This window comes from Zalophus californianus, chromosome 10 (assembly GCF_009762305.2).
Source record: "Zalophus californianus isolate mZalCal1 chromosome 10, mZalCal1.pri.v2, whole genome shotgun sequence".
In the NCBI taxonomy this organism is placed as follows: domain Eukaryota; kingdom Metazoa; phylum Chordata; class Mammalia; order Carnivora; family Otariidae; genus Zalophus; species Zalophus californianus.
This window is the reverse complement of record NC_045604.1, coordinates 32,519,619-32,547,026: the sequence shown is the minus strand read 5'-3', so window position 1 is coordinate 32,547,026 and position 27,408 is coordinate 32,519,619. Positions and strand designations below refer to the sequence as shown.

General features: G+C 41.1%; 1 protein-coding gene across 1 annotated transcript in view; it reads left to right on the top strand.

The window, feature by feature from the left end:
• The window catches only part of CRB1 (crumbs cell polarity complex component 1), a 211,642-nt gene extending 184,584 nt beyond the window's left edge, over positions 1-27,058 (top strand). The window contains exon 12 of the mRNA XM_027612985.2: positions 26,668-27,058. Coding sequence (XP_027468786.1) covers positions 26,668-26,883 — 216 coding nt within the window. The 3' untranslated portion in view covers positions 26,884-27,058. The remainder of the gene's footprint in view (positions 1-26,667) is intronic.
• Positions 27,059-27,408: the final 350 nt, after the last annotated feature.

Sequence of the window (27,408 nt, the reverse complement as noted above, 5' to 3'; positions counted from 1 at the left end):
TGCACCAGTCTACATTCCCATCAACTGTGCATAAGGGTTACCTTTTCTCTACATCCTCGCCAACACTTATTATATCTTGTCTTTTTGATGATAACCACTCTTACAGGTGTGAGGTGATATCTCATTGTGGTTTTGATTTATATTTCCATGATGATTGATGATGTTGAACACCTTTTCTTGTGGCTGTTCGCCATTGATAATGTCTTCTTTGGAAAAATGTCCATTCAGTTTCTCTGCCCATTTTTTAATCAGATTGGGGCTTTTTGGCTATTGAGTTGTATGAGTTCTTCATACATTTTAGATATTAACCCCTTATCAGATATAGGATTTGCATATATTTTCTTGCATTCCGTAGGTTGCCTTCTCATTTCATTGATGTTTTCTTTTGCTCAAAAGCTTTCTAGTTTGATGTAATCCCACTTGTGTACTTTTGCTTTTATTGCCTTTGCTTTTGGCATCAAATCCAAAAAATCATTGCCAAGACCGATATCAGGGAACTTACACCACATGTTTTGTCTAGGAATTTTACAGAGTCAGGTTTTACATTCAAGTCTTGAATCTGTTTTGAGTTTTTGTATATGGTATGAGAAAGGAATTCAGTTTTATTCTTTGGTGTGTGGCTATTCAGTTTTCTCAACACCATTTATTGAAAAGATAATCCTTATTTTTGGCTCCTTTATCATAAATTAATTGGCCATATATGGGTGGATTTATTTCTGGGCTCTTGATTCTGTTCCATTTGTCTATGTGTCTGTTTTTATGCCAAACCCATACTGTTTGAAATCAGGAAGTATGCTGCCTCTAGCTTTGTTCTCCCTTTTCAAGATTGCTTTGGCAATTCGGGGTCTTCTGTGGTTTTATATACATTTTAGGATCGTTTGTTCTATTTCTATGAAAAATGCCATTGAAATTTTGGTAGGGATTGCATTGAATCTGTCAATTGCTCTAGGTATGGACATTTGAACAATATAAATTCTTCCAATTCCTGAGCACAGAATATCTTTCCATTATTTGTGTCTTCTTCAACTTCTTTCATCCCCATCTTATACTGTTTAGTATACAGATCTTTTACCTCCCTGGTTAAACTTATTCCTGGGTATTTTACTCTTTTTGATGTTATTGTAAATGGGATTATTTATTTATTTCTCATTCAGATAGTTTGTTGTTGGCGTGTAGAAACACAACTTCTTTTTGTATGTTGTAAAAACCCTTAGAAGGAAGCATAAGGAAAAAGCTTTATGGCATCAGTCTTGGCAATGATTTCATGGGCATGGCACCAAAAGCACAGAGAACAAAAGCAAGAATAGACAAATAGAACTACCTCAAACTTCAAAACTTCTTTTTTTAAAAAAATATTTTATTTATTTGTCAGAGAGAATGAGAGAGTGAGAGAGGCAGGCAGAGGGAGAAGCAGGCTCCCTGCTGAGCAAGAAGCCTGACGTGGGGCTCCATGCCAGGACCCTGGGATCATGACCTGAGCCAAAGTCAGACACTTAACTGACTGAGCCACCCAGGCGTCCCAAACTTCAGAACTTCTACACAGCAAAAAAAAAAAAAAACAATCAATTGAGTGATTTTTATCCTTCACTCTGCTAATGTGGTGTATTACACTGATTAATTTTTATATGTTGAACTGTCCTTACATCCCAGGGGTGAGTCTCACTTGGTCATGATTTGTAATCCTCTCAGTCTGCTTTTGAATTTGCTTTCTGAGTACTTTGTTGAGATTTTTGCATCTCTGTTCATCAAGGATATTGGCCTGTGGTTCTCTTTTCTTGTGATATCTTCGTTTGGCTTTTATATCAGGATAATGTCGACCTTCTAAAATGAGTTTGGATATTTTCTCTCCTCATCAGGTTTTGTTTTTGTTTTTGTTTTTGTTTTTGTTTTTGAAGTGTTTGAAAAGGATTAGAGTAAATTCTTCTTTAAATGCTTGGTAGAATTTACCAATGAGGACATCTGGTCCCAGGCTTTTCTTGGTGAGGAGGTTGAGTGATCAAATTTCTATTACCAAAATAACTGTTGTGAAAAGGTAGAAAAGGAATAGATGATACTTTTGAAATTGTGAATAATGATTATGCAGTAGCACTGTTTTCAATTTGAGAGGCTCTCATATTTGTAAGTCCAGTTTTTCCCCCTCACAATATCTCGGAGAGGCATTATTATCTTTATCTTAAAGATAAATGAATAGAGATCTTATTTTTTTAAAGATTTTATTTATTTACTTGAGAGAGAGAGAGAGCATGAGCAGGGGGAGTGGGAGAGGGACAAGCAAACTCCCCTCTGAGCAGGGATCCCGATGCAGGGCTCGATCCCAGGACTCTGGGATCATGACCTGAGCAGAAGGCAGACACCCAACCGACTGAGCCACCCAGGTGCCCCAAATGAATAAAGATTTTAAAAGGTTACCTGAATTTCTCCAGGCCAAGTATCCAGGAAGAGTTTATCCACATCATTTACTTCCAAGTCTAATGCTAAAGAGAGTTTTGAGGTCTGTCAGGACCCAGGAAAGGGATCTTGGAGGAATTAGCAGGAGTTTCCCTGTGCTTGTCATCCAAACTGGTCAAGAAATATGGTTTGGAATGGTTTGGAAAACCAAATGAGAACTCCTTTCCAACGCACCTCTAAATTTTCGGTCCTGTGGCTGGTCGCCACATCTCTCGAAGGAACTCACACAAGTAGGGATGATAGCAAAGATAACTGGAATAACCAAAGACGCAGGATTTGAGGAGGAGGCAGGCATGTTTAACTGTTAAAGTAAATGAAGAGTCTAAGCATACATGCAAATTAATGGATGACCTGATTGAGGGAACCTGTTCAGAAAATTCCAGAGTTCCAGGATGGGAGACATTCATTGAGACACAGTAAGTCTAACAGGTGATAGGAAATTCTCCTTCACACTAAAAAATTTATAGAACTCATTAAACTAAGAGAGTAAAGCAGAAAATAAAAGTAAACTCAGCAGGGATTTGGAGTCATTTGTGAATGACAGAGTCACAGATGGTTTCTGAGAGGGTTAGAGCTGTGCTTGATCATAAAGGCTGATGTCAAGGATGATGTCAACTGGCCCGCATCCTTGGGCTTCTGTGAAGAGCAGACCACTGGCCAGTGGCACAGGATACTTCCTCTCTATGGCCATCTCTTTGTGCTCTCAATTCGGCCTTCAGGAAGGAGGTACCCAGAATGACACTCTCTACAAATTACTATTTTAAAAAACACTGTCACTTATCACTGAGCTTCCACTAATTAGCATTCAGGAAGGAGTAAATATAGCACTAACATAAGAAACGGTTCTGAAATGTTGTTTTGATGTATTTCAATCACTGGAATCAGGTCGAATTCAGTTCACTAATCTGTTTTCCTTTCATCTTTTCACACATTATTAAGACTTCTGCTTTACCAAGTATAATTAATGCTCTTCATTTCTTAATGTGGGGTCATCACCACCAGCTTCACAGAAATCATGTAATGTAGACTTTCACCTTCAGAACACACTTCTCCATGTGTCCAAAATAGAACAGAAACAGGCGATAGAGAGTGGGGCCCCTGGATTGCAAGTATAACTAAATTGGTTGGTGTTAAGCCACAGACCACTGTGAGAAATAACCAGGTAGAAGTTTGCCACTGAATTGACTAGCTAACCAAATCAAGCAGCTTTTTTAGGTACATGTCAAATTAATCTCATCATCTTTTAAATCTCCCTGGTGGGATCATTGCATTGCTACAATATTGGACTTTGTGGAAACTGGTTTTTAAAATATTTATTTATCCATTTGTCCACCATTTGTCAAGAGTCTGCTGTAGGCAAAGCTCTGAGCTGAGCATGGTGAGTAACTAAAATATGCACAAAGGATGTATTCCTGCTCTCAAAGAACTTAAGAAGGGGAACTGAGTGACTTCTGTGTATAGCTCCACCCATATAGTTTTACAACTTTGTAAATCATGAAGATATTTGAAATGTGCCCATAATGACGTATGTTGGTTATGACAAGGGTGACCACACTATTTATTGTTGGACTGAGGTATTTTGAGAGCGAAAGCAAGAACTATTAATAATCATGCTGGAACAACAGCCTACGCTGATATTGTTCTGTGCAAACTGAGATATAGCCTAGTTATTGCCCTAGAGGGAATGCATTATGTTTCCCTGGATACGCTTCCATTCTCTTCAAAATGTGGTTGAGGTCTATTATAGATCATTTCAGAAATGAGATGTACATGATACAAACCAATTAGTTGGCCAAGTGACTCAAAGCAAACAATGAGGTCAGTTGCATCTTGTTAGTTACCATTTTCTTGAATTATCTTCCTTGTTTTATACTCAAGAAGAACTTTGGCATTGGTTCCATCTATGCAGAACAGAGCTGTGATCAACCAAACTGAAAACTGCTGGTATGCAATCAAATATCATGCTGTTGTCTGGTTCGACATTATGTGAATTTAATTTTTCCTAAATTTTAATTTTTACAAACGGAGAGTGCAGATTCTTATGTAATATGGCTTTTCTTCTTGAATGACTTATATTCCCTTTAGGAAATGAGGCTTCGGCTCATTGAATCCATAGCTGATCTTTTTTGTGAGAGCAAATGGAATGACATACAGAAAAGTAGGTACACTCAAGGGAATTTAACATGTGAGCACTTTTAAATATCAAGATAACGGACTTGGAATTAGTAATTACTTTAATATTATTTCTACTGAAAACTTTCTTGACTCATGATACATATTTGTGGACTGTATGCATATTATTTTCCTAACCTTTGTAAAAACAAAAAATTCTTTATTTCTTAAAGAGCATAAAGATCATGGCTATTATCTCTTACTCATAATTATAATTTCCGAATCACAGACTGTTGCATGTAAACTGTAGAAATCTATTGGAAACTAATTGTATACAGAAAGGAAGAAACATATTAATACAGCTCATCCAAAAACAAATGGGCATTTGCAGTGAAATGTATTTGATCACTTGGAAAACATATTCATAATTGTCTCATTGTCTACCTGAGTTTAATTTAGTTCCACATATGGCTCTGAATATATATTACTTCCACCCATTTCCCCTAGTATTTCTTTGATAAACCTATGCAGATAGCAAGATTATGCTATAAAGGAAAACTAAGGTACCAGTATATTTGTTATTCAGAGTGGTAAAGTACATAGTTGTGCCTGATAAATGACTGAAATCACTTGAGTTGACAACCTAAAACTCAGGGAAAAAAAAACATTTTAAAAGTAAAATGTTCTGGGGCGCCGGGGTGGCTCAGTCGGTTAGGCGTCTGCCTTCGGCTCAGGTCATGATCCCAGGGTCCTGGGATGGAGCCCCGCATAGGAAGCCTGCTTCTCCCTCTCCCTCTGCCTGCCCCTCCCCCTGCTTGTGTTCTGTCTCTCTCTCTCTCTCTCTCTCTCTCTGACAAATCAATAAAATCTTAACCAACAAGACCTACAAATAAAAGTAAAATGTTCCTTTGAATTTTTTTTAAATTTTTTTATTGCTATGTTAATCACCATACATTACATCATTAGTTTTTGATGTAGTGTTCCATGATTCATTGTTTGTGCATAACACCCAGTGCTCCGCGCAGAACGTGCCCTCTTTAATACCCATCACCAGGCTAACCCATCCCCCCACCCCCTCCCCTCTAGAACCCTCAGTTTGTTTTTCAGAGTCCATCGTCTCTCATGGTTCGTCTCCCCCTCCGACTTACTCCCCTTCATTCTTCCCCTCCTGCTATCTTCTTCTTTTTCTTTTTTCTTAACATATGTTGCATTATTTGTTTCAGAAGTACAGATCTGTGATTCAACAGTCTTGCACAATTCACAGCGCTCACCATAGCACATACCCTCCCCCTTTCCTTTGAATTTTTAACAGCCAGCATCAAGTTATGGGTATAATAGGTACTCAGTAAATATTCACTAACTTACTGATATAATGAGTGTTTCTGAAGTACATTCAAAGTGGCAGTTTCTAGCTTAGAGAATCGTGTGTGTATATGTATTCAACTGTGGTATATGTATTCAACTTGCCCCACAGTTATTGAAATTAATGAAAGTGATAGTACATATTAAGTACAGAAAGTTGGCCCATTTTTTCCTACCAATTTTGCAAAATGCAAAAGGCAAGTCTCGGTCATTAGTAACCACTTGGTAATGGTAATGAGATTGTCTTAAGGATAAGTGATTCACACTCTCCATTAAGGGAATATTTCCATCCAAATACCAAATGCACAGAAACCCTATTATTTATGCTGAAGTAGAATTTGATATAAATTGGCTTTTTCCTGAGCCAATCCCAGAGGAAGCTTAGATCCATAAAGACATGGGCTCACACCTGTAACATAATCACATGGACACCCAAAGAGACTCTCAGAGCAGCCCTCAGGGATACATTTAATTTGACTTTATGTTTGCTTTTAGGAAAGCCTTCCATTTTATCAGATGGACAGAGCCCCTCAAAATCTTAGTGACTGGGGAGAGGAGCGTAACTTCTCCTCAAAGATAAATATGGTTGAATTATTAAAATCCATGTCCTCTTAACTCATCTTCTCTACAGCAAGTAAGACCCAACCACTGTTGCAACCTTGAAAAAAGACATTTTAAAGGATATGTTGCTTATTTCTTTTTGAGCTTCAATCCTCATTTCATTCCTCCTTGCCTAGTCAAATATGTATGTTCTCAAACCTTGCCGGTGAAACCTTCCTTGCTCCTCTCCCCTACGCAATCAGTTACTGGGAGTGTCGTTACGTTTCCACGCCATCCCAAGTGCACCTCTATCCTCTATCATAACATTCCCTATTTGTGGAGTGCTTACTCTGAGCCAGGCACTGGGTGCTAAGGTTATTACACACATTATCTTATTTATCATTCACAAAAGTCCCAAGACTTAGGTAATAGTATTTTCCCATTCTACTGAGGAGAACCCAAAGTCAGGGAGAGCTTAGGTAACTTTCCCAAGAATATCCAGCTCAGAAGTGGCAGTAAACCATCCACATTATGGGTTGTGTTTACCTCTAACCAATGAGCAACACTGCAATAAGTTATTTGTTGCCTTGTCCTCCATGCTGTGAGCTACAGGAAGGCACAAAAAATGTCTTGTTTACCTTTGTAACTTCAGTGCCTGGCCATGGTGCCTGATAGAGCAGGTGCTTCAGTATTTACTGAGGAAGTAAATGACTGGGGGAAGGAATGGTATGTGGTTCGCACAGAAGAGGAAATGAGGATGTTTCCAGAGGTGGGGAGAAAAGAAGTTTCACACACAAGATACATGATCCAGGTCTTAAAGAATGAGCAGGAATTTTCCTAGTTAAACACAAAGAGCATTCCCCCCCACCCCGCCCTCCATCCTGAAGTGTTTTTGTTTTGTTTCGTTTGATTGTTACCAAAGTGTTAATTACACTGTTTTTCACTGAAGAAATTAAGCCACAAGTAAAGTTGTGTGCCTGTGAGCAAAGAGAGCTCGGAATGCCCAAGTCTTTATTCCTAGTAGAAAAGCCACAGTATGTGTATAATTATCTGCGGCTTTGACTATTAGTTCTTCTTTCTATAACTCCACTTTGATATGTGTGAGGGTTTGAGAAAGGAAAACCTGAGAAGCCGCCGTCAGAACTACAGACTTCCACAGGGATCATGGAGCAGGGCTTAGAGATTGGAGAGAAGGAAGGAAATTTATGGCACTGGCCCCCCAATGATAATAAACAAAATTGTAAAGATTGTCGGAAAGGCCCGAAGCCATGAAAGGGGAAAATATGCTTAGGAAAAGTAGCTGGTGCCAGGAGAACAAGGAGGATCCAGGAAGGAGCCAGAGGAGGTCACTAGTGGAAAGAGCTCTCCGGCAGCCCCAGGAGCTTGGGGACCTAGATGGAATCTTCTGTGTTTGCCCCAAAAGCATCATCAGGGAGACCAGAGCTTACCATTGTTTTTTACAAAACCGCTGGTCAGAAAATCCTTCCACAGACATTTCCAAATGTTCTCCCTTTTCCGAATTCAGTGGAGCCTGAAGGATTTGTGCTGCCCAGTCTCACCTCCCCCTTGCCAGCTCGTCTCCCCTCTAAGGCACCTGCCCTGTAATAACTGCTCCTGGCTGGACAGACGGACATTCTGGGCCTCTCAGCAGGAAGTGCGGTGCCCGGTCTTCTCGTCAGTGGCTGCGGGCCTTCTGCCTCTCCCCGGCAACTGAGAGAAGGAGAGTCGTTTCCCAAAGTGACCCTTCCATGCACACGTTGTTTCGACGACGTGTCTGACAATGGGTAGGACGGAGGGAGAGAGGGCCAGGGCAGGGGGTCAGGGAAATAGAATATATAGTCCCGACTACCCTAACTTCAAGAAAACTATAATCTAGATTCAGAGGAAAAAAAAAATAAGACATGTTGAAAAGAATTAAGCCCTAATTTTGTTCCCGAGTGAAAAGCACAGGATGAAGTCACGTAATTTTGGTCACTATGAGCTGTTACAGGAGGGGAAGTTTCCATGGAGCATATGGGAATTAAGCTAGGCCATGAAATATGAGAAAGATTATTTGGCGGACAGAAAATGGGAGAGCATTCAAGAGAGAATAAAGGTCATAAATAAAGACGTGATAGAGGGAAGAAATTTGGGTGACATGAACTCGGGAAAGTGGAGAGGTCTGCCTGGAACAGGCAAAGGATGCTGGCAAGTAACGGGGTAGAAAATTGGACGGATGAAGGGTAGTGCTAGATTGTAGATTAAATCGCTCAAGCTTCTTTTAAAATCCAGCCACAGAAGGAAGAGTTGTTCCATAATTTGGTGATTTAGGCCGGTGCTATGTTTTCCTCTGAGCTATTTCCTGTCAGAATCACCTGGGAGCCGCCACTCACTTTCTCACTAGAAGGGGCTTACCCCAAAAATGGTAGCAGCTTTCTTTAATGATGGTTTTATTTAATTAATGAAAGCTCCCCAGTGACATTCTTAGACTTATTCTTTCCTATTGGAATCCAAACCAATACAAACTATTCCTTGTTCCAGAAATTATTTTTTCTGTATAATGTTGTACCGACAAGGAGTCTTCATTGAGCAGGTTTTGGTGGGTGGTGGGGGGCGATTGGGTTTAACTAGTCTATAAAAGGAGGTATTCTTTTTTTAAGATTTTATTTATTTATTTGAGAGAGAGAGAGAGAGAGAGAGAGAGCGCACGAGCAGGGGGGATGGGCAGAGGGAGAAGGAGAAGCAGACTTCCCACTGAGCAGGAAGCCCGATGGGGGCTCGATCCCGGGACCCTGGGATCATGACCTGAGCCAAAGCCAGACACTTAACCTACTGAGCCACCCAGGTGCCCCAAGGCAGGTATTCTTTAACCCAATTTTTTATTTCGGCTAATTAAAAGTTTTCTGTGGGCATAGTTTTATTACTAAGTCTTGCTTTAAGCACCTTTAAAAAACAAAGAAACAAACTTCATTTGAATCTTTCTAAAGTTCTTATTCATTAATTGAGGATTTTCAGGCCTGTGATGTTTTGGTCTGAGGGGGTTCAAGTATAATCAGATTAAGTCTCCCTTCAGTAAAAATTGAGCAAATTCCCTAGATCACCACTAAAAAAGAGTCTTTGGGGCAATACACAAAATGTTATTTCTCATCATCCTAAAGTATATAAAATCAAAAATTATATTTATTCACTTCAAACAATGCCTCATTGGGGCGCCAGGGTGGCTCAGTCGTTAAGCATCTGCCTTCGGCTCAGGTCATGATCCCGGGGTCCTGGGATTGAGTTCCGTATGGGGCTTCTTGCTCAGCGGGGAACCTGCTTCTCCCTCTGCCTGCCTCTCCCTCTGTCTCTCGGACAAATAAATACATAAAATATTTGTTTAAAAAAAACCATGCCTCATTGAGCAGATCAATATAAAATGGATCCTATATCTAGCAGTAAGTGGTTTGAACATTTTTGTGATTAGTGCAATCCATTTTCAAAGCTAAGGAAGCCCGGAGACTCTGACAGTGAGCCCTTAACTGTCGGCAGGGAATTAACAGCTCAGTGCACGAGAAACCCCGCTGCTCAAGGCTTCAGGTGACCGGGATGTTCATGGCGCCTCTTCTGCCTGCAGCTCTGCCTTCTCCGATAGGGACTTATCCTCATGACCAAAAGCAGCCAGCACGCGATGCCTCATTTAATCCTAACCATAGAGGTGTAATTTCCAATCTACAGGTGCCAAAACTAAGGCCTGAACAAGTTAACGAATCATTAACTAAACAAGTGTCAGGCACTTCATCAAAACTCAAACCCTTGTCCTTTTCTCTAATACACAATCTTGGGTTTCGTTTCTTAATTTGTCAAGTGCAACACTTAGAGACTGTTTTTAAGCAGACCGCCCTCCCTGAAAATTTTAGAAATGTTAACATTTCTCAGTTGTAAATGAGTGTTTAAAATAGATACCATTACAAATGATTTATAAAAACACAAGTTTTTCATGAAACCAGCAATACCCAGGGAGCTCGGTGGAATTTTTGGAAGAACGGCTCGGGGGGAGCAAATGAGGAATGTAAATGGGAAAGAGATTGTAAATCCGCTCTATGTCCCTAATGGGATCCAGTATCTATTTATTTTTGCCATTAGGTCCTGTGAATGCTAAAGATATTAACAGCTGGTAGTATGTAAATTATCCCAATTGGCTGCTCCTTGAGGTGAAATGTTGTGTGTATTTGGGCTGATAGAACTCCATTGCCACCTAATTGCCATTATAAATGCTCCTGAATTATAGAAAATTATAGAAACCACTATAAGCACCTCGATTTAAATATTTATTTGCAGAACCTTAAGTAATAGCATTGAGCTTCACATTCACCTCATGGGGTGAGCTGAAGAGGTACAGATTCTATATAACTGTATAATTTGTCTTCTGCCCTGAGACAGAATTCTTGTCATGACCGGGGAATATGGACCATTGCTCCTTTGAGGAAGAAAATGCACACCTTGTTCAAGAGGCATTCTGGGACGTAAAGAGCCTGGGATGCGTTATGAGAACCATGAAGGTGATGGGCAGGTACATAAGGGCAAAACATCTATGTGGCTACCTGTTAGAATAAAAGAGTAGGCTGTGTCTTGATTATTGACTTACAGAGCACTGTTAGCCAGAGCGGGATAAAGGAAGGACACCATCTTTGGTTCAATTCCTTTTTAAGGATTTGTTCACTGATTTATTCATTCCAGTGAACCCGGATTGCAATCAGCATCACAAACTCTTACTACATTCTTCATTCAAAGTGAGGTCCAGATTGGGGTGCATGGATCTCTAGAGCTTTCCTCTCTAGCTGGCAAGTATCCCAATTATCACCTGGCTCTCTCGGGAGCTGCTCATCAATTATGGTGAGTCATCTGTTTTTGCATTTGTTTAAATTATGCCATGTAAGTTATCGACTCAGTTCAAAAAATTTTGAGCACCTACGATATGTCATGAACTCTGAAGTTGACAGAGGAGGAAAAGGTGGTATATTTTGTTTGAATACAGCTTTGCAAATATAGAACAGTATGGATCTTGAAATCCTACATTAAGGCAGAAGTATAGTATGCCCTGAATTGAAGGAATCCATGTGGAGAATATGCCAGTTAGAATTTTTGCTACATAAAATAAAAGTATGTTCTTATAAATAAACGTAGTTAGACTTTATAGCATTTTATATACATGCAGTTTTGTCTTTCTTGATTTTCTAGTGGTGGTGTAGGATAACCTTCTTGCATCAGACTTTTTATATAGGTGGTCATGTGCCATTGCAATGAGACAGCTTAAGTGCATTTCAGGGGCTCCTGTATCACCATCCTCATCAACTGGCATTTATTGAATTCAGGCACTATAGGTAGTGAAATATGTGGGCACGTTTTCACATAAATAATGTTGAGGCCATTTTTTTCTATCTATAAGAAAATAGGAACTCCAATGGTTTTGAAATTTAGTGTCTCAAAACGAGTATAAAAACAACTCTGCGGTTCTCCATGGTCATGGAAGCCTTCAATCCTCAGGCAATGGGTGAAATGGGAAAGCTTCCTTAGTTTGCTACTAAATGTTCCCCAGGGTCCTAAACACATTATGGCCTCCTTCATTCCAGCCAGAGGCAAGGGTACCAGCGTGTTTTGAGAACCAGGTTTAAACGCCGTGGCATCCAAAAGGATTAGCTACTTGTACTTGGAGATTAGCAAATGGATGTACAATTTTTAATTATGCATAAATTTCAAACTTTCTATCAAAGTCAAATTGTGCTGATGTTAGTCAAACCTAATCTAGGCATTGATTCAAGAACCTGCTGATGGAGTAAAAAATACATGGAAACTTGTTAACAAGAAGTACAATTATCTATATCTCAGCAAATAAGGCCAGGGTGTCATATAATATGCTGAGCTCAGGCAGCCCGGAGCCAATGAAGATCTCTTTCTTTTCTTCACCGTTAATATTTACAGTTGGAAGCAATACATGGCTGCAATCTAAGTGCTGCACCTAAAAAGGGAGTTGTTGGCTTGATACCTTGTTTCCTGACACTGTGAAGCCCTGAAACAGCTACCTTCTTAATCATTGCCTGGTAACATTGTGTTAGAACGAGAGGGTAAGCACATGGCTGTTTTATACAAGCAACAACCCTGGGAGATTGTCTGCATTGTTTAGTTATTTTACTTCTTGATAGACATGCTGGGGTGTTAAAAGCATAGGACTCAAAGTTGTGAATTATGGGTCCTTTTCTTTGTTCTCCTCCTGATTTTTTCAAGGTCTATGCAGGTGCTGTTTATAGAAGCAGCTTGCCTCCCAGACACCTACTGTGTGCTAGTCACCTTCCGAGAGTTCACAAAGCCCTGCCCATCCATCAGCCGGCTTTACTGAAGCGAATTCTTACATGCAAAGTCCTAACAGAAAAGAGTAAGCAAACATTGATAAGCAGGGATGCATGGCTTGTTAGATAAGCATTGTACATAATAAGAGACCTGAAAGATAAAATCAGCATTATTATTCTAGTCTCTTGTGTGTAAATATGTCAGCTAAAGGTAACAGAGTTGAAATTGAGGGTAGATTTGAGGCCACCGCCATATCGTACATTACCTAGGATGCGTCTGTGCATCACTGAACAAGCTCTGACAATTTGGATGCTAGGTCTGCTGCTTAAAAGCCATGTGACTTTGGACAAATTGCTTAAATCATCTTTTAAATAAGGGCAGTCATCTCTGCATCATTAGGTTGTTGTGAAGATTAAGATGAAATGCATGTAAAATGCCATGAATCTATTAAATCCCCCAATTTTAATTACTTTTCCTTTTTCCCTGTGTATCACCTTCTAGTTCCAAAGTATTTTACAGGTAATCCCACTGTACAAAATGAACTAGATATCGAGAAGATTGATTGCCCAAATAATCAAAACCAGGGTGTCATCTTCCCGGTAGAATTATGCATCTATTCTATATTCCCGAGACTAGGAAAAGAGCCCTCAAAAATCCTAGCAAACAAATGTCAGTAAAAGATACAATGAAACCATTTGATGGAGGACCAACTTCTATGACCCACTTAAGAATAAAGATGCCTGGGCGCCTGGGTGGCTCAGTTGGTTAAGCAACTGCCTTCAGCTCAGGTCATGATCCTGGGGTCCTGGGATCAAGTCTCACATGGGGCTCCCGGCTCGGCGGGGAGTCTGCTTCTCCCTCTGACCCTCTCCCCTCTCCCCTCTCATGCTGTTTCTCTCTCGCTTGCTCTCTAATAAATAAATAAAATCTTTAAAAAAAAAAAAAGAATAAAGATGCCTTTGAATGTGGAGGTGGTGTGTCCTCAGGCCTCCCATACGAAGGGGAGTGCTTGGCTGAGTGGAGCTATGTTGTGACTCCTTTTCTCTTCCCAAACTTGTAGCTACTCCTTGTGTTGTTAAATCACAGCAGATGGCTTCCTTTTACACCCAGTGCTGTCAGTGGAATGTAAATGCATCTCCTCACAACACTGAAAATACTGAGGCTGTGTGTTTAATCTGTGCTGTGCAAGCAGAATGACCCTGAAAAGAACATGAGTACTGAGCACGTTTGGAGGATTGGCATCTGTCCTTGTAAACAGAATTGGGGAGGGTCTTTCAAGCCTAGTGACTAATCACGGTTTTCTTCCTGAGGCTCTTAACACAGTCCTATCCCTGAGGACAAGTAATCTAAATGGTGATTGAATAGAAAAGTTACAGACTCAAGGGAAATATTTTTTTTAAAGCGGGGAGAGGAGTGCTATTCTGGGGTGTGGGAAAAAGAGGAAAGAGATGTACTGCATCACAACATTGAAGAAGCTTCATTTAAAATTTGAATTCTCACTTCCAAGTCTCTTGGGGAGTTTAGAAAACAAAAATTTCCTTTTGATTTAGATTATTTAAGTTAATAAGAGGAATATTCTTCTGGCAGTCACTTCAGAATTCAGAAAAAAATGTGTATCATTCCAATGTCAATATGATACAGGATATGAAAAAATGCAGTAATCAACAAAGATTATCCTGAAAAAAAAATCTCCTTACATTTTGAGAATATTAATAGTAAATTATAGAAGTAAAATATAATCAAATACTTTAGCTGGGTTATTTCATTTCTTCCTAAATTGATCTACAAACTGGGTAGGAAACAGAGAATCTGACCTTCTATTTTACTAAAATACTAAAAAAAATCACTAAAAATTAGTCCATGGCAGAAGGAGAAGAGGAGTCTACATGTGATTTCTCCTTTGAGTCTTTTGTAGGAAAGGAACAGAATACTTGGCACGTCCAAGACCTGTCTTTTCTGGCAAGGATCTCCTAAACTATTATTTCAAAAGATAATGCAGACATTTTTAATATTATAATTAATGTATATACTTAGATAGAGACCCAAAGGTACAAAGTAACCATCTCAGTTACATTGTCTGATCTAATTTTATAATAATCTATTAAGTTCTGTGCTGAATTTATACCTAGAGTTAGGGTAATTTTAGTTTGGCTATATTTTTAAACTAATAGGAAAATGCTGTTAGACTTTATTTTTGTCTCCCCAAAAAAGATTGCTTTACATTCCTCATTACTAATATAAATATATCCTTTTCCCCATTTGTGTTCTTGGGCATTTAGGTAGACTGTTAACAAAGTCAAACATAAGGTTTTCCTGTGTGTGTGTGTGTGTGTGTGTGTGTGTTAATCTTGCCAATTTAAAAACCTACAGACTTTTACCAAATGGCTTATTTGGAATTTGAAAACCTGACTTCTGAAAGAATTCTTTATTTCTAAAACTAAATACTATTTTATTTTATTTTTTTATTATGTCTAAATACTATTTTAATATAAATCTTCACAATGTGAAGTTTCCTATCTTTGCTGGCTGTAAGATACCTTGGTGTTTTAAGTTGCTTACAAACTCATAAATTTTAGTAATGTTCACTTGGGATCTGACCAATCTCAGTCTCACAGTATCCATCTCTCTTTAGACATACCATGTCTCCAACTATTTTGGACAGAGAAGGCTGTGCAGTTAAAGGACCCCCATTAAAGCATGCTATGTGTCTTTCATCTTGCACTAGGCAGACTTTGAAACTGAAAGTCCAATAATTTGATGTAAACAGACAATGACAATCGAAATGGCTACTTAGGAGATTATTTAAGAGAAGGTGCAGGGTAGAGACATTCATCAATGAAACGCTGGAAGAAAGGGTTTTTATTTCTATGTTTGCTTTTTAAAATAAGAATAGAGTAAATGATACAATAGATTATATAAACAAGGACTTCAATGACAAGCTGCCCAAGTAAAAGTAATATATTTTACATGGGTGACTTGATGCCACACTTTATCACCTCCACAAAGGGAAGCCAATTTGAGTTTGGTCAATAAAATACAACCTCCAGAGTCGGGCCCGGGCACAGCTGACCGTGTGGTGGGGCCTGGTGATTTGGCATCCCCTTCAGCTGGGACACAGCCAGAGGTGGCCCTGCTGCCCATCTGGGGGATGTCGGATGTTTCGGTTCTGTTTGACTCATAAACACTTCTACAGGTATGTCAGGAGGGATGGGGCCAGTGGCCCTTCATGCTCTGGTAATTCAACGCAGGTCTGAAGCATAAGCGGGACTGGTTATTCCAAAGCTGGATTTACTGCGGTCTCGCAACTGTTGAAAATTGAACTCTGTGTGCTGCAAGGAAGGGGTGACGGGGGCATCTCATTATAGGAGGCGATTTTCTTCCAGAGGCTGGAAACTCTGCTGAATTACTGAGGGACTTACTCAAATGTAGACTTGGACCAAATAATTTTCTGATAAGTTGGCCATAAATCCTCAGTAAAATAAGCTTGGTGTTCTCAGCATATCTATTGGCTTTTTGATCATTTTTATGGCTTTCCTTTTGCTGGTCAAATTATCCTTATATGCTCCTAAAGCTCCTCTGACATGGATTAAGTCAACACAAACCAATAGACCTTCATTACTTTGGCAACTGGTTTTGATTTGGGGCAATAAATACAAGGACACAGACTAGATTACCTTTGCCAAAAGGATATGTGATAAGCCATAAGGATGTCAGGGATCCGGCAACTCTTTTTCCTGCATAATGTGAGAAGGAATTAATAGCAGCTGAACCAACTGAACAGAGTTGGAAAGAAGAAAGAAATCTGATAGAGAAAAGAGCCAAAGTGCAGCTTTTAGGTCAAGAATGAGGATGCCAGTGGATCATGGGAAGGTCCGTGCAGGGTTAGGGCCAGATCGATGAGGAAGCTAACATATGATGTAAGCCATGAATATCTTAGTGTCTAGTAGGGGAGATAAGACCAGCAGTGGGAACAAGATTTACTGGGCAATAAACATATAGAGAAGAGAGAAATCAGCAGGATCTGGAACAGCAGAGGAAGATAGTGGAAAAGCAAGGTCTACAAATATCACTATTTCAGCAAGTATCTCCAAAGAGAAAGACCTCCTTCTACAGCCATAATACTGGTATCACATTCAAGAAATTTGTAGACCTTGCTTTATTGTTCCAAGTTTTTTTTGAGGAGGGGAAGAAGTAGAAACCTAAGGAAAATCAGAAAAAAATTGTATAATGAACACATGTACACCCTTCCCCCAGCTTCGACAACTTTTTTTTAACATTTTGCTACTGTTGTCTACCTCTGTGTATATACACACACATTTTTTTTGCTGCCTATTTAGAAAGTAGGTTGCAGACATTTTAACATTTTATCACTATTTCAGCAAGTATCTCCAAAGAGAAAGACCTCCTTCTACAGCCATAATACTGGTATCACATTCAAGAAATTTGTCATCACCCCATAGTCAGATTTCTCCAACTGTCTCAATAAAGTCATTTATAGATTTTGCTGTCAATGCAGGATACAATCAATTGCATTCAGTTGCTAGTTATCATGTCTTTTTAGTGTCTTTTAATCTCAAAATCCCTCTGCCTTTTGACTCATTTGCTAAATATTCTCTTGCTTTTGAAATTATGTATAAAAATCAATTGACATAGGTATCAGTCACCTTCTAAAAGCCATGCATGATGGTGGAGATGGGGTATAAAAAAATAGAAACCCTTTTCTGCCCTACAAGCCCCAGGTTAGTGAGGGTCTCTTGGCATATAAATAGAAAGAGAAGCAAACATTTGAAGTGGATACATTTGTAATGAAGGGTATAGGTCATATAAGCTAGGGGAGACCCAGCAGAGAATATACATGAAATTGCTCCTGTGATTCTTGCCCCCTCCGCTTCACTGGGCGTCGGGGGAACAAAAACCATCCTGGAAAGTATCGAGGTGGGTTCCATGCCCAGGCTGGGTAAACCCTTTGCTGACAAATGTGCTGCTATTCCTCGTTCTACTTCTGCATTTGTGGGTCTCTATAAGCACATAGTCCTCCCTAAAACTTCTCAGGCAAGCAGGAAATGTGCCAGCACCCCAGCCATGCTTCTTGTTCTTCCTGCCACCGGTTCCTGGTGCTGCCCTCTGCCTCCAACACCTTTCTTTGCCTCATTGTCCCAGTGACTTCCTTTGAGAAACTTAAAGGGCGTCATGAAGTCCACCTTCCTTCTCCTTTTCTTTTCTTTGCACTCACCTGGAACATCACACCTCTCTCATGGAACTGTGGTTGTTTATATAGCTACCCCAACCCCCAGGCACTACCACCAAATAGTGAGTTTTTAAAAGACAGTGGCTATGCCTTTGAATTCCATATGCCCAGGACCTAATATGCTGCCTGAAACTTTGAAGGCATTCAGTAAAAATTTATTGGGTGAGTGAATGAACGCATGAACAAATGAACAAATGAATTTCACTACCAATCAACTTTCTGTCCTATTTTTTAAAAAGATTTTATTTATTTATCTGAGAGAGAGAGAAAGGGAAAGCATGAGCAGAGGGAAGGGGAGAGGGAGAGAGAGAAGCCGACTCCACGCTAAGTGGGGAACCTGATGCAGGACTCGATTCCAGGACCTTGAGATCGTGACCTGAGCTGAAGGCAGACGCTTCACTGACTGAGTCACCCAGGCATCCTTTCTGGGCTATTATACAGAACTCTTCTTATGACTGAAAAGAATTTAATAGTGCATGAAACAGAGCAATGAGCATTACACGTGTGGGAGTCAATAACAATAGCCCCTTTGTGCAAAACACTGGACTTTGTATTACTGAAAAGTTCCAGAGTAAATAGATACTCATTCCTTACTGTCCTAAGGGGAGGGCCAGAATTTGGTCAAGCCCACAGTGAGCGACAGGAGCACATTCAAGTACACACTACATGTTGTGTAGACCCGGATACAGCTGGCCTCACACGTATGGTGAGCCCTGGGCTTTGCTGTGTAAGAGACTCTGGGAGTAGAGACACATAGGCTTCCCTGGGGAGGCTTTGCAGAGCGCAAAGAAATTTCCAGTGGTGTTCTAAAAGGAGGCGAAGTAGGATTGAATAAATGGCACGTTTCAACATGGAGAGGTGGCATTGACAAAAGCAGATGATTCCTACCTGAGAAGGGGCAGTTAAAGAGAGTGGCTGTGCCCAGATGCAGGGTGCTAGTCGGGCTGTACGTGATGATGTCCTTCACAAGGAAATGGGGGGACATGAATAAAGTAATGACTTAAAACTTAGCAATTTAGGTTTGGGATGGTTACATTTGATATAGTAAGCTCCCATGGTCTTCCATGCCAGGTAAGCAAGGTGATTTACTTACGTATTGTTTATTTGCTGTTTATATTTTTATAGGGCTGGATGGATGGTGTAGATTCTAGGGGGAGACACAGTGGCTAGAGGACACGTAAAAGAAAATCTGTGTCTTACCCCGGCTGTGACTGGGAATGCAGAAGAGAGAAACAGCAGAGTGGTAGGGGACTCAGGTCCGAGCAGGGCTGGGTGTGGAGTGGTGAAGAGGGAAAGCGCGTCAGGACCGACACACTATGATGTTAGCAGCCCACGATGCTGTGTCATTGACATGCGGAGTCTTTAGTTAACAGCCACTGTTCTCTGGAATGAAAAAAGAAAAGGGAGAAAAAGGGAAAGGAAGTATGATTGTCCACCTACTTTTACTGTGACCAAAATGGGCCAAGATAATGTCCGGTGGTTCACCTAACAGACACAAAAAGAATGTTTCACACGTAGCAAAGGATAACGGGCGGCTGCTTGTTTTTGTTCTTTTTTTTTTTTTTTTAATCATCTCTAGCAGCTCCTGCTTGTGCCACCAGATAATTTCATCCTGGCTATAAGGGGTGGGAAAAAGGTAAAAACAGACAGATTCTTTGTGGCTAATTGCACACAAAGGAATAATATCAACTGTCTTCATGGCCCTCTGGCTCCTGGGCTCTGTCGTTCCTTACCTGCCCCACCAGTGCTGACCGGCAGCCCCCCAGAGACGGTGCCTACCCTGCAGCGGGAGTCTGAGAACAGGTTACTTCAGTTCCCCTGCCAGACACACGCTGGGGTCTGCATTTGGTAAGAACCCCAAGAGGGAGAAGTCCTGTGTGGATGAAGTCTAGAGCTCACTGCCTGCTGCTGGACAAGCTCTTTAGCTTTTAACTCCCTTCTGTCATAGGGCAGTCATTGCAGTGTCTCTGTGGGACGGACTTTGTTCCAGGCACTGGGGAGACAGACGGGAACAAGGAAGACAAGCATCTGCACTTCGATGGAGCTTCCGTTCCAGTGGGGGAGACGGGCATGAACCACATAGATGTCTCGGGGTGTTGTGTATTAGAGAGAAATAAAGCTGATTACAAATAGAGGGTGATCGGGAAGGCCTCCTTGAGAAAGTGAGAGGAAATGATCGTCCCTCCCTAGTTGGGTTGTTAAGAGAATTAAAATAGTTTCTGTGTGCACAACATCTGGCAAACCCCTGACCCTATTATCTTGGAACAATAAATTTACAAAAAAACATAATAAACTCTTGACTGTGGGCTGCTGGGATTTAGTTCTTGCATGAGACAGAGAGAGAGAAGTTTTATTCATAAGCCCTGTGTTCCTAGGAAAACGATTCTATCACTTACGCCACTCGCTTAAGGAGAGAAAAATGCAAAAGCAGTGTCTCCAAACTTTTAGCTTCCTCTGTGCTCCTGCCTAAAATCTGGCATCTTAAGGAAGAAAGAGGTTGGAGACATCAGGGCAAGAATTACAGACCCAGTGCCTCAACCAGCAGAGACAGAGACAGTTTCGCTCACCTCTGTATTTCTAGCTAGCATTCCACTGGTACAGAGTACGTGATCGATAATTATTTGTTGAATGCAGGAGTAAGTGTGTCCTTTTGTGATCAATGTCACAGTGCATTTCACATCTCAGAATAATCGAGCTCTTTCTCTAAAGGGCTGCGGGAGGACACACGCTGTTCTTGGACTAATGCATAAAAGAGGCTGATGGTTTCAACTAGAGCTAGAACATCACACATGCAGCCTTCTGCTAGATCTAGGTCTTGTTGCTCCTCTACCTCCCATGGATCCACACCAGATTTCCACAGTAGCTATTCCAGACTTTTCAACAGACCAGATACGGAAATCACTTGGGAAGTTTCCCCGGACAGCACCTTCCAGTGCTGGGGTTGGCCAAACTGTCAGCTCAGCCTAGTTTTTCCATCCCCAGACTGTCGTGACAACCCCCAGTCAGTACGGCCCACAGGGAGTGTGATTACGTGGTGAGAAATAGTGAGAAAGACTTCATGTAGGAGTCCTTTATCCAGGGAGGGACTTCAAATGCTAAGTGCAGTCTTCCACAGTCCTGGGAGAGAGCTGGAGCTCACCGTTGTCTGGTCCCCAGGAATCCCCAGGGAGAGCATGCGTGTTTCTAGGAGAAGCAGAGCAGGGGATGAGGAGGTGGAGCAATGCCAAGGAGAAGAATGCTCCTCAGCTTGCTGTTTCAACACCCTATCCTCTCCCTCCTCTGTCCCTTGATGCTTGCCCCCTACTCCGAGGGAAAAGTGCAGGAACCCTGTGATGCCCACCCTTTGTTCACCTTACTAAGCCTTTTATTCAGGGAGAGGCGTGTCTGGCTGAATCACCCCCTCATTGTGCCAGGACACTTCCTAAGTCCTCTCTTTTGGCTTTCCCGGACTCTATTTTCCCCCCTTATAACTGTAAAGTGGACAGTGTATTTACGGTTGGAAATTGGCTGCTGCAGCAAGTTTAATTTTAAAAACAGAGTTCTGGCAGGTATTCAATATTACTATGGAAATGGCTGTTTCTAGCAATTCACTGATAAGCTATAGTTCAAGGACGTAAGTCTGTGTGGGAGGTTTTTAACATCCACCAAACGGAAGACCTACTTGTTGCAATAGTAATTCACAAGCACTGCTCTCCTCGGTCTTAAATATGGAATGTTCTTCTGTTTTTTTGTTGTTGTTGTTGTTCTTGTTGTTAATTTGTGGGATGAGAGCTTAAGCCATGTCCTCATTTTGCTTTGGATACATAGATAGGAGTGACATATTATAACCAGCTTTTTAAAAACACATCTTTAAGGTAATTTCCCCATTCTTCACTAATTCTCATACTAGTACATATTGGCCTTACTTAGCTACTCATGTCACACAAAACAGCACAAACTAGTTTCAAAAACTCACATACTGAACCTGGAATGTAACTGGTGGTCAACAGGCACATTCAAACATTTTAACTTCCCATCTTAAACTGTCTCTAAGGATTTTTACATAACATGTATAAGTGAATTCTAGGAAGGACTGTAAGTAGTTCAGTCCATGTAGTCTTTTCCAGGAGCCAATTTTAAGCCGCAAGCATCACCACTGTTTAACCACAAATGTACTTTTCGCTGTTACAAAACCCAGGCTCCAGAGAAAGACGTTCTAACAGGTGGTAACTGTAACATCAGTCCTTGACTGTCCTCGCTTTAAGGCAACGCTTCAGTATTTTCACTTGGAAATGTGAGATCAAGTTCCCCGAGAAACTCTAGAATGTTTTCTCTTTTTCCCAGGCTCCGGCCAATGTGTGTATTGTTTTCACATCCTTCTGAATGCTGTCACCGGCCCTAAATATTGTGACAGGCAGATCCTGATGCTGAGGACAGAAGTGGTCTCATTTCTTATTCTTTCCAGACAGGCCAGCTCATTTTGTGTTTTCAAAATGAGGGTGAACTGTTCAGCAATCAATTAGTGAGGGGCCAGTGGATCCTGATGGGCCAGGGTGATAATGTGCAGGCCCCCGCCGTCCCCACGCTCGGCCCCGAATGCTGACATTTGCCAACAGCCGGTCTGTGGCTGGGAGCAGGACCAGGGACACCAGCCCGGGAGCGGTCACTCCGGGTAATGATAAACTGGAGCCATGATGAGGACTGAGTCCACGCCTCGTGAGCCGCTCTCTAAATGCCCAAATGCTACAATACTCGGACCAATTCTGAGACCTGGTGATTCCTATCCTCACTTTACAGGTGGGGAAACTTAGCCTATCTGTAAACTACACCAGTGGCAAAACTGCTTTTAAACCCATTTCTGTTTGTTTAGCAAGTACATACTGTTTCCAGTCTCCCTTCAGAAGAAACACAGTATTAAATTCCTTTTAAAGAATTAAAAAAGGGGGGGGGGTGTGCCTGGGTGGTGCAGCCGGTTAAGGGTTTGACTGCTGGTTTTGGCTCAGGTCATGATGTCAGGATCCTGGAATAGATCCCCCCATTGGGCTCTGCACTCAGCTCGGAGTCTGCTTGAGACTTTCTCTCCTTCTGCCTCTCCACCTCATGCTCGCTGTCTCTCTAAAATAAATAAATTAAAAAAAAAGCAGGGGGGGGGAAGTATGGTTCCAGCATATTCCAGCATACTCTCAAGTGAAAAGAATCAAAATAAGGCTTGACAGTTTCCCCTCAGAATTCCAGAGTGTACCTTTGCCTTGGGTCATATGTAGGCTACAACCAGTCAGTCAGTGTTTCAGAATGAATCCTCTTTAGGGGGGGAAAAAGGAACACCTATTTATTTTATTCTGCAAACACAGAATTCAAAGTGATTACAATTTCAATTAACCACACGTAAAATATACATTTTAAAAAGATGCAAACATAATAACTGAATACAGATTGTAGCATGTCATTAAAAAATCATCTTACACGAAAGGTGTAATTAATTTCGGGTCTATCTTTTCAGAAGAAGGTTCCTCAGAACTGCGGTGTGAGGGCACAAGCCAGCCGGGCAGGCGTGGCCTGACGTCCGTGCTGGTTTTCAGGACAGTCCTGCGCTTGGAGGCCTTCATCAGTCCCTAGCAGTTTCAATTATCAAAAGATCCATTCTGGGGCTGTGTATTTTAAGCACAGTTGAAGAATAGCAGAGCAAAAAAGGCCTTTCAACCATGGGAATTCAAAAGCAAAGGGCCCTCAAGAGGCGATTTCAAAACCCTACTCATTCAGCTTTATTCCAAAGCTTAATGACATGCTCTATGTGATAGAGTTAGGGGAACTGTTTTATCAAAACCTTTATCTGGAGCTCGGAATTGCAATATTAGGTTTGTAGGTTGGCTCCCTTGGCCATATACCGCAAGGTACTGAGGGAGTGCTAGTTTATCTTTTATAAGTAAATAGACTTAGGGAGGATGAGAAATGGCATAGAAATGGCCAGTCATATTTTTATGTGTTGAGAACTTACCATAGGCCATGTTTTGTGTTATTTTGCATTCATTTTGTTTCCTTATTCCCAAGGAAGACGACACAGTTTACTGGACATATTTAGATGAAGCCAACATTGTAGGAACAAGAGTGTACATTATCTGAAGGTCCCTAGATAATACCAAGGGTTTTTGCTGGTCGGATTCCATCTGTCCTTCTCAGACTTTTGACCTCTCAAGGCCAAGTCTATGAATCTATTCATTTTTCCCAGCCCACAGCTATCTTTGCAGATATAAGATGTAATGACTCACAAAAGGACGGCCACACAGTATGGCAGGAGAACTCCCCCTGTAGTGGAGGTAAACCATTTTGCTCAAAAACTACAGACTCTTGTGATTCTAAATTCTCTAACTCCTAAGCTCCTATAACTGAGGGATGAAAAGTGGTTACAACCCAGAGTTTTTTACAGCAATGTGAAAAGTGGAGAGCAGAGAAGAATTATGTCTGTCTACTAGCACAACATACCTGAATGCTTTCTGAAACTAGCTTTTCCCAAACTGAACTTATCTTCCTGCACAAACCTGTTCTCTCCTCCTAGGTCCCCTGTCCCAGGGGAGGTTGTCCCCAGCCACGCGGCCATCTAATGTGGAAGCATCAGCCATCTTGTCTCTCTTCTGCTGTTCCCCAGCCTCACACAGTCTGAGAGGGAGCAACTCTACCTCAGAAATCCCCCTCAACCATTCTTTTCCTTCAATTCTCATTCCATTGGTAAAGTGAGACCTAGGTCATTGCTTGTCGTGACTAATAAAATAAACTCCTATTTTCTCCACCTCCAGTCTCTTCCCCACCTTCACTGTCACCATCTGTCACCCTGTAACCAGAGCCAAATTAATAAAACACAGATCAGATCATATGATGCTGCTGCTCAGATTCCTTCAATGCCCCCCACCCCCGCACCCCTGCCACTGACTATAGGACAAAAATCTGAATATCAGTGTGGTACTTAAATTTCTTGTAAATTTAATCTACTTTACAGTTCTATCTCTTGCCAGCTTTTAAAATCCTTTCCCAATTCAAACACACATTCTTGGACAATATTTTCAGTCACATTGGATTTCTTACTGTTGCCCCAAACTCTAAGGACTTTTATGTTCCCTTGCCTTTTTTATTTCAAGCTGTTCCATCCAAATAGAATTTCCTGCTTGAAATATTTGTATGTCCTTTCATACTTCAATGAACAATCACATGCCTCATTCCAGTATGACTCCACCTACACCCCAATAGAATTCATTCATGACACTATCATAATCTATATTTGTAATGTATTATGATCATTGGTGCATATGTGTGTGTGTGTCCCCTCCTCTTCTCTCATCACCAGAATCTGAGCTCCAGATTCCAAACTTTGTGTAGGTTTGTTTTTTGGGTTTTTTTTTTTTTTTGCCTTTTTTTCTTTTCTTTTTCTCAGATTTTATTTAAAGTCTAGTTAGTTAATATACAATGCAATATTGGTGTCAAGAGTAGAACTCAATAGTTCATCACTTACATACAACAACTTTGATTTATCTTTGTATGTTTATTTCCCAGCTCAATGAAGTGTTCATAGCAGACAGTCAATAAATATTGTTGAATGAATGAATAAACCGATGAAGTACATTGAGCAGTAGTGAGGACACCCAAGACAACACTATGAAGAGATACAATATTATATTAGTTGCATGATACTTTAAATCAAGGCACATTGAACAACAACAACAACAAAGACTAAGGAGAGTGAAGATATTTAAAATTCCCTAGGATGTTCAAATAAAATTCCATACATATCAGTAGCTTGGCTTGGTAATGTGGGGTTGGGTCACAGAGAAAGCTAAATGGTTTAATCGCACTTTTACTGTGACAGAACTATTTCTTTGAAAAGCAGTTAAAAAATTCACATAGTGACTGCTTCCTACCTTTCATATTGCTCTTGCAACTAAATCACAGACGCATGTTACCCAATGCTCGAAAGTGCTCGGCAAACCCAGCGGAAGGAACATTAAAGAAACCATTGTGTGGGAGCAACGCCCCTGACTGAGATCGCGGGATCCTCCCGACGGGACTCTACGTGCAGTTTTCTGTTTCTAGATGTTTGGTGCGACATCGAGCGCCTGTGTTTTTACAACAATTCAATTGTCACATTGAATCCAAATCAAAGCGATGACTATGGAAAGGGCCTGGGGACCAGCACGTTGCAGTCCCTGCTCTGTCTCGGGATCTTTCCCAGCTAATTTAATTTGTTGCTTCTCCCCCACCACCTCCCGCCAAAGAAGGATGTAAAACAACTATTCCTTCAATCCAAAACCAGAGCTTCTGGCAAGGGAGGGAAGATACCGTAAATAATGTGTTTGTATAGATGGAGAACTATTTTACAAATATAAGTGCGGAGGTATCTTTTGCCCTTGATGTCATAGGAACGATCCCAGTCACAGAGATGAAGACGCAGAGTAAATCGAGCAGATATTTCACGCCACACTTTCTGACCCTTGACCTTGGCTGTTACATCCATAGTCATTTTCATATGACCTGGGAATAAGAAAAAAGCTTCCCTTTCATACCTTGGTCTTTTTACAGTACTGAGCAGCATCAGCGTTCTGGTTGGTTTTCATTCCAGGGTAGTTCCCATGTCCTAAACATTTACCTTTTCTCTATAACTCACCTCCCCATTATTTCACTCCTTCCAGTTGGCAGATGACTTGATCTCGGACATTTTCACCGCCATTGGCTCAGTGACATCCGCCTTGCTGTTGATCCTCTTTCTGGTGGTGGTTGCTTCTGTGGTTGCCACCCACAAAAGGGCAACTCAGGGAACCTACAGCCCCAGCCGTCAGGAAAAGGAAGGCTCTCGAGTGGAAATGTGGAGCATGATGTCACCCCCTGCTGTGGAGAGGCTGATTTAGGAGCATTCTGTCTCCCTGAGAAAGAGATCCGCACACTGTGAATGTGATGACCACACCTGAGTGTCTTTCTGACCTACCTGGACTTATCAATTTACAACTGGGGTTTCACTTTGGCCACCTTAAAGACTTTCATGGTTCAACCTGACATCATCGTTTTATTATATTAGCCATTCAATCACAGAATAATGTTTCTGTGTTGGTAATTTCAGCCTCAAAAATATCTCCCAGAGGACAGTGTCTTCTGGGAAAGGCTCCAGTGCCTATCACTTAGCCTTTTTACCCCTGGCAACTTGGGGACACCTTTCTTAGTTTGCCCATTAGCTGGCAACTGCATTTTTTTTTTTACACAAAAACTACAAAATGCATTTCTCACTCTTCTTGTCATGTGGTGAAAGGTTTTAGTTGTATACCTATGATGAGATGCACACTTTTCCCCTTTAATCATGGACTCAAGAAAGCCATGGGGATGATCTATGTTTAAAAAGTGACCCAACGTCAACTAATAAAAATGGAAATGTGGTTATT